Source organism: Homarus americanus, unplaced genomic scaffold (genome assembly GCF_018991925.1).
Source record: "Homarus americanus isolate GMGI-L3 unplaced genomic scaffold, GMGI_Hamer_2.0 scaffold37431, whole genome shotgun sequence".
Classification (NCBI taxonomy): Eukaryota; Metazoa; Arthropoda; class Malacostraca; order Decapoda; family Nephropidae; genus Homarus; species Homarus americanus.
Window position 1 is genome coordinate 66,076 of NW_024735301.1, and position 8,596 is coordinate 74,671.

General features: G+C 48.1%; 1 protein-coding gene across 1 annotated transcript; it reads right to left on the reverse strand.

Annotated features, from left to right (window-relative positions):
• Positions 1-4,121: 4,121 nt before the first annotated feature.
• Positions 4,122-4,499, reverse strand: LOC121870832 (prostatic spermine-binding protein-like). The gene has a single exon (XM_042372798.1). The coding sequence runs from the start codon at positions 4,497-4,499 to the stop codon at positions 4,122-4,124; it is 378 nt and encodes a 125-aa protein (XP_042228732.1).
• Positions 4,500-8,596: the final 4,097 nt, after the last annotated feature.

An 8,596-nucleotide genomic window follows, 5' to 3' on the forward strand; every position in this document is an offset into this window, starting at 1 on the left:
AGAAGGTGAGATAGTGAGAGGCGAGACAGAAAGCAGGAAGGAGAGACAAGAAATGAAGGATTAAGAAGCAGGAGAGAGGAGAGGGTGAGGATGTGTGGTGAGTGTGTGCGGTGTGTGGTGGTGGTGTGGTGGTGTGTGGTGAGTGTGGTGTGTGTGGTGAGTGTGTGGTGAGGTGTGTGTGGGTGGGGGTGTGGTGTGTGGTGTGGTGGGTGTGGTTGTGGTGGTGGTGTGGTGGGTGGTGTGGTGGGGTGTGTGGTGGTGTGTGGGGTGTGTGGTGAGGTGTGTGGTGGTGTGTGTGGTGGTGGGTGGTTGTGTGGGGTGGTGTGTGGATAGGGAAACCGGCGATACAGCCTCAAAGCCTAATTCCTCCGTTACCTTCACCCTCATGAATCAACTCTCTCTCCCTCCTCCCTCCTGTCTCTCCCCCTTATATTCCTCTCTTCCCCCTTATATTCCTCTCCCCCTCATTATGTATATGTATGAGGTTTATGGAAGTTTCACACCCAGAATGACCTAACAGAGACCACCCCCATCACCACACTCTTCCCTTACCACACCCTCACACACACCTCCTCAACACAACCACTCTAACTCACACACACATACACACACACACACACTTCCCCATACACACCCCCACAACCATCACCCCCCCAAACATACACACTGTCTACCACACCTGCGGAAAAACCTGAGACAAACACCTGCGACTATACAATTTACACACACACACACACACACACACACACACACACACACACACACACACACACACACACACACCTGAACTCAAGAGGCGCAGCTGTGATAGTGCTAAACAACTGACTCAACATATACCTAACCTAACCTAACACCATCTATGGATTTACAGTCATGTGTGTGAATAAAGCTTTCATATGTGTAATTTTGAACATGTCAATATTTTGGAATTATATTTTGGCATGTGGAAGGTGTGTGAGTATATGGATACCTGTATAGTGTATACACGTGTGGAAATATGTACAGTATATAGATAAATTTTACACACACACACACACACACACACACACACACACACACACAAAGTAGATATTCATTAAACACTTAAATAATTTTTTGTCACGTATATCATCAATAAAACACTAATGTAACTCTGACGTCATCCTTGATATGGGTTCCTAAGATGTTTGTGTTATGTCAGGTATATAAGGACTCGTATTGCAGTATATACAGTACATATAAAAAAAAATTATTAAACATTCATGAAAAAGACCTTTTTTTTTTGCATTTTCTGAAGCACTAATGAAAAAAGACCCTAATTTGTGCATTCTTTAAAACACCAATGAAAAAATACCATATTTTTGCATTCTTTAACCAAATTCTTCTCTAAAACTACAATACTTTCCTTATAATCTCACATCAAAACACAATATATATATAATAACTATCTAATGTAACCAAGGTAATCTGTTCCATTTTTAGTCGGCTCTATATCATATAAATTAATGAACATCTATATACATTGTGACAGGTAACTTATATACATTATTATCAGGTAACTATATATGTCATTTACTTCTATCTCGTTAACTATTTTCTTAGTTTATGCATCCTCAGACATGGTTTGAGAGAGAGAGAGAGAGAGATAAAAGGTGATAAAGAGAAAGAAAGAGAGAATTGGGAACAGAGAAAGGGAGAAAAAATCACGAACCTAAGCAAAAAAAAAAAAAACATCTATTTACGTCTGCGATTAAACAAAAAACTCACCATTATATTTACTGTACCTCAATCCATTAAACCACACACACACATCAAAATACATAACAACAATACTCGTACTTGACCTCGTACTTGACCTTCAGAGCTCCAGACAATACCACAACAAGAGCCGTCTCAGTCTGCCAATAGTGAACAACACTCAAGAGGCGTCCACCCTCCACTGTACTTACCTGTAAAGGAAAAAAAAATATCATTAGAATTTGTATCTTATAAAATAAATAAAAATAAATAAATAAATAATAAATATAAATTGAAAATAATAAAACACGGGGTTGACTGCAGGGTTTGGCCGTTTAATTAGGTCACTGTCCTAATTGGCCCTATTTGTGTCAGGCTCCAATTTAACCAACAATTTGAACTATTAAATTTGGAGGGTAATGGGCTCCAACTTTTACTGGTTAGGTTAGGTGACGGTAGTTTAGGGTTGCAGGTTGGGTTGGGTTGGGTTACGATACGTTAGTGTTAAGGTTAAAATAGGTTGCTAGGTTATGGTAAGTAGGGTTAGGTTACGGTAAGTAGGGTTAGGTTATGGTAAGTAGGGTTAGGTTACGGTAAGTAGGGTTAGGTTACGGTAAGTAGGGTTAGGTTATGGTAAGTGGTTAGGTTAGCAAGTAGGTTAGGTTATGGTAAGTAGGGTTAGGTTATGGTAAGTAGGGTTAGGTTACGGTAAGTAGGGTTAGTTATGGTAAGTAGGGTTAGGGGAAGTAGGTTAGTTATGGTAAGTAGGGTTAGGTTATGGTAAGTAGGGTTAGGTTATGGTAAGTAGGGTTAGGTTATGGTAAGTAGGGTTAGGTTACACCCTAATAAGACTCAGATCTGGGCCCACTTGGCTCAGCCTTAGAAGATAAACAAAGACACAGAGCTAATTAAAATGAAAAGTTTTTTGTTTGAGAAATTGTCACATAAAAGAAAACTGCCCACAACACACACACACACACACACACACACACACACACACACAAAGGTGTCCTAAGAGAAGAGCTAATTAATCTGAAGGGTTGACTGGAAATTAGTCAAATAGAGTTTTGGACATGTGAGAGGCAGAGTGACAGGTGTACACAGGTGAGGGGGCACGTGTCACCAGGAGGAGTGTGAGGGGGGAAGTGAGGGGAGGGGGGAGGTGAGGGAGGGGTGGAGGTGAGGGGAGGGGAAGGTGAAGGGAGGGAGGGGTGGAGGGAGGATGAGTCACGCTGGGGTCAGAGGTCAGCCACGAAGCTTAGTGAAAGCTGGTCGGTGCCAAGACGGAGGTGTGAGTTACCCCGTGTCACACTATACATACATACACCTGTACACACACACACGGTCTTTAATATACAAGGAGGCAGTCTGGCCGGCCGGCACTCCACTTGACTACTTTCACTTCCTCAATTGTAAAGTTAGGTGCCTCCTCACAGCTGGGTCGATTTAGGGTGCCCTGTGCGTGAACTTGATACTCTAAGGACAGGAAGCGAGTGTTGTTTTCACTTTACGCAAAATTAACGTTACCACCATCCCACCTACCAAAGTCGATAAATCAAATCACCCAACCACCCACCAGTCCTCTCTCTCCTCCCCCCCCCCCCCCCCCCCCCCCCCCCCCCCCCCCCCCCCCCCCCTTCTTCCTTCCTTCCTTCCTTCCTTCCTTCCCCTTCCCTTCTTCTTCCTTCCTTCCTTCCTTCTTCCTTCTTCCCTTCTCTTCCCCCCCCCCCCCCCCCCCCCCCCCCCCCCCCCCCCCTCCCCCCTCCTCTCCTTGTGTTAGGTTAGGTTTTAGGTTAGATGAGGTTAGGCTGTAAGTTAGGTTACATTAGATTAAGCATGTTAAGTGTTGTGTTACGCTGAGTTATGGTAGGTTAGGTTAGGTTAGGTTACGTATAATCGGCTTTAGAAACAAGAACTTCACGCATCAACCCGGCATAGTCTCCCTGTGCCCTCACGTGGTGACTTGGAGAGAGAGAGAGAGAGAGAGAGAGAGAGAGAGAGAGAGAGAGAGAGAGAGAGAGAGAGAGAGAGAGAGAGAGTCTTAAAGGCAACAGTTGTTAATAATATTTTCATTTTCCTTAAGAGTAGACGAGGATCTCAAAACGACCTGCCTTCTCTTCCTTTCCCTTCCCTCCCTCCTTCCTCTCTCTATCTCCTCCTTCCTTCCTTCCTCCCTTCCTCTCGTCCCCCCTCCCTCCTAGACCTGAAACTGCACTTGAGGGAGGTGTAAAACTCATCCAGGATTGAATCTTTATAAGAGCTGTGACCTTGACCCCATGACCCCTTAACCTCTTGACCTCCTTGACCCCATGACATTAATACTCGTATATCTACTAAGTATAAACACTAAAGGCCTGTCTGTTCTCGAGGTATACACGCTAGAGCATTAGTACTTACACACACGGTTATAGAAGGCGGTAAACCCTACTCGTTGCAGTGTCGTGGTCGTCGTGGTCGTCATCATCTTCGTCGTGGTTTTTGTCCTGGTCGTCGTTCTTGTCCTTGTCATTGTTCTTGTTATCGCCTTCGTCTTCGTCATCGCCTTCGTCTTCGTCATCGCCTTCGTCATCGTCTTCATCGTGGTCCTCGTCATTGTTCTCGTCATGGTAGTCGTCTTCATTATTGACCTCGTCGTTAACATCCTCGTCATCGTCGGTGGGAGTAACCAGGCGAACTACCACCCATAACCTCAGCCGGTGTAGCGGGCTGGGAGGTGCCCAATCTGAGCCTCTTTCCTCCTCATTATGCGCATGCGTGGTGGTAACCCTCAGACCGCTGTACATAAACTGCCTGACAGCTCCCCCAGTTAGGTTTAGGTTAGGTTAGGTCAACACCGCAAAAATAATTTACATAATTACAGATAGTAATAATGATCTGATCTGATCTGATCTGATCTGATCTAACCTAACCTAACCTAACCTAACCTAACTGGGGAGTTTCAGACCGTTCCGCCAGATAAACCAACACCAGGGCGATAATGTATCCAGGCAAGAAAAACCCTCCCAGGTAGACTAACTCTCTCCAGGTGGACTAACTCTCCCCCAGGTGGACTAACTCTTCCCAGGAAGACTAACTCTCCCCAGGTGGACTAACTCTCCCCAGGTGGACTAACTCTCCCCAGGTGGACTAACTCTCACAGGTAGACTAACTCTCCCACAGGTGGACTAACTCTCCCAGGTAGACTAACTCTCCCCAGGAAGGCAACTCTCTGGTGGACCTAACTCTCCCCAGGTGGGCCTAACTCTCCCCAGGTGGAGCTAACTCTCCCCCAGGTGGACCCAACTCCTCCCCAGGAGAATTCAACTCTCCCCAGGAAGACTATCTCCCCAGGTGGACTAACTCTCCCCAAATTAGACTAACTCTCCCCCAGGTGGACTAACTCTCCCCAGGTAGACTAACTCTCCCCCAGGTGGACTAACTCTCCCCCAGGTGGACTACGTGGCTCTCACCTGACACCTGGCCACCCTCCTCCTCTTACTACAACCAGCGAGTATGTTGGGGCTCAGTTCCCCCCCTCCTGCCTGCCTCCCTGCTTGCTTGCCTGCCTCCCTGCTTCCATGCCTGCCTCCCTGCTTGCATGCCTGCCTCCCTGCTTCCATGCCTGCCTCCCTGCTTCCATGCCTGCCTCCCTGCTTGCATGCCTGCCTCCCCTCATGCCTGCCTTCCATGCCTGCCTCCCTGCTTCCATGCTTGCCTCCCCTGCTTCCATGCCTGCCTCCCTGTGAGATTGACGCACTAAAGGGGGAAAATGAAGCCCTCAGGACTGAACTCCTTCAGGTAGGTGTCCTGCCTAGCAGGACACCTGCGAAGGAGGAGCAGGCGTGGAGAGTAGTTGTCTCCAAGCTGACCAGGGTGTGGAGTGTAGTAACCCTAACCAGGTGCTGGAGGAAGCTGGCGGGGAAGAGAAGAGGCAGGACGGTATGGTGCAAGGAGAGGAAAGGGCAGTTGTACAAACCCTGCCCAGTGGTAAGGTCGTGGGAGTTGGGGACAGCCAGGTGAGATTCTTAGATAGGACTCTTTGTGCAAGAGATAGGAAACGTAGGACTAGGGTGTGTTTTCCTGGGGCTGGGATAGGGCATGTAGCCGAGAGGTTAGACAGGGTTTTGTCAGGGGAGGGTACCAATCCAGTAGTGTGTCTTAGTGTGGGAGGAAACAACATAGGAAAGGTTAGGAGTGAGGAACTTTTCAAGAGGTATAGGGAGGCGCTGGGGAAAGTTAAGAGATAGGGGAGGGATCCCGATAGTATGTGGTGTCTTGCCTAGAAGAGGGGTTGGTGGTGAATGGCTGTCCAGGGCAATTGCTATAAATTGCCGACTGGAAAAACATTGTGCAAACAATGGTTGGGCATTCATTGATAGCTGGCAACGATTCTATGGCCACTACTACCTGTACAGTCGTGACGGAGTACACTTGTCTCGTGCGGGGGTAAAGACGATGTCTGCATCCCTGGAGCTTATGGCGCCGTGAACCTCCAATTGGGGTATACCCGTGCCTCTTAGGTGATCAGAGTAAGGTTTACCAAATACGGCTTCGAGATTCACGGCGCCATAAGCTCGATGAACAGGCTCTGTGTGAAATATAACAAAGTCTAGGAATGCTTTTAGTGTCCTGGTGGTCTAGAGGTAGCGTTCCCTGGTCACACACATAAGATCGTGGGTTCGAGCTCTGGCGGGGTGAGGTTGTTGATTACATGTAGAAGTCTGCGCGCTTTATGGGCTAATGAAATATATATATATATATATATATATATATATATATATATATATATATATATATATATATATATATATATATATATTTACGAATATACCCGGCACAGGTCATCGACCCACAAGGGGGGCGAAAAATAAGAGTAAAAAGAAATTAAAATAGAAAAAGGAAAATGTTATATTAATCTACACCACGAAGATGCCGGAAAACCAGCTTTTTAAAGTGAGACAGATTGTATAGAGTATGGAAACACAGAAGAAGGCAGAGCATTCCACAGTTTGGCTGTGTGAGGAAAGAAGGAGGTACTATAACGGGTTATTCTAGTGTGACCGACATCCACAGAGAAACGGTGGGCACCGCGGGCAAGACGTGTGTTACGAGCCCACGGCCTTGCCGGCGGTACACAGGATGCCAAATCCACCGAACAATGTTCGTTAAAGTACCTGTAAAAGAGAGAGAGTGAAGCAACATTGCGGCGAAGAGAAAGGGAAGAGAGATTGTCAACTAAAGGAGGAGAGTTAATAAGACGAAATGCCTTTGATTCCACCCTATCTAACAGTTGGACACAAGAAGAGCCACCCCAGATATGAGAGCAGTACTCCAAGTGGACCCAATGAATCCCTTATATACTTGAAGCAACTGCTCAGGAGTGCAGTAGCTACGGCATCTGTACAGCATTCACAACTTTCGGGAGGCAGCTTTAGCAATGTTGTGGATGTGTGGCTTCCGCCTCTGTCTACCCAGCAGTAATTGGGAACCTGGATGTTAATCGATTTGCGGATCGTATTTCGAGGTAATGGTTAGCCAGTGCAGCTGGCGAGTTGTCCGGTCTTCTCAGACTATTCCATGACACTGGGTCAAGCAACTCGTTAACGTAGGGTGTGGTTGTTGTGTTGGCGACAGCTTCTACACCTTAAACAAATTCACGCCTAGGTGGCCGATGGGTCAGCAATCCTAGATTTCGAGGGCAACCATTATTAGAAAAACTGGTGAGGCCTAACATATCTATTTTAGAATGATTCCTAGACGTGATGGAAGAGGAGTGGGTAATAAGAGAAGGAGATAGTTAGGTTAGGTTAGGTTAGGTGAGATAAATATAGCACGTGCAAATGGTTAGCGGAGGAGGGGGGGGGAGTGTCCAGGAGTCAGGTTACCCAAGACGCGGCAAGTCTGAGGTGTTATCTAATACCCCTCACCTGCTACCTCACCCTTCACCTGCTGCCTCACCCCTCACCTGCTGCCTCACCCCTCACCTGCTGCCTCACCCCTCACCTGCTGCCTCACCCCTCACCTGCTGCCTCACCCCTCACCTGCTGCCTCACCCCCTCACCTGCTGCTGCTCCACCCATCACCTGCTGCCTCACCCATCACTGCTGCCCACCCCTCACCTGCTGCCTCACCCCCTCACATGCTGCCTCACCCTCACCTGCTGCCTCAGCCCTCACCTGCTCTCTCAGCCCTCACCCCTGCCTCACCCCTCACCTGCTGCCTCACCCTCACCTGCTGCCTCACCCCTCACCTGCTGCCTCACCCTCACCTGCTGCCCACCCATCACCTGCTGCCTCACCCCTCACCTGCTGCCCTACCTCACCTGCTGCCCCCATCTCCACCTAGAGGGTAGATTAGGTTAGGTTAGTTAGGTTAAGTTAGGTTGGCTAGGATCTTTCATCATCAGGTAAAATAAACAGAGGTTCCTAATCTTCAGGTGAATCCTACTAAGGACCTGGTCGGACTGGGACCATCTGACCTACAGCCTTCTTCACTACACACCTCACCACTCCACAGCCTCCCCCTCCTCCACACCTCTCTTCCCTCCACACCCTCCCCATCATATCCATCTTCCCTCCTCCTCCACACCTCTCTTACCTGCCCCTCCACACCCTCCCTCCACACCCTCCCCCATCATATCCATCTCCCCCCTCCACACCTCCTCTCTTACCCCTCCCTCCACACCTCCCAGCTCCACACCTCTCTTACCCCTCCCTCCACACCCTCCCAACACGCGTCAGTCGTTACATCACCTCGCCCCAACACCATCATCCACACCACTACTCTACCCCACCACTACCCCACCACTACCACTACTTACCCCACCACTACCCCCACACCCCACCACTACCCCCACCAAGTGTATTAGTCACAAGCACCGACTCCATCCAACACTTTATGA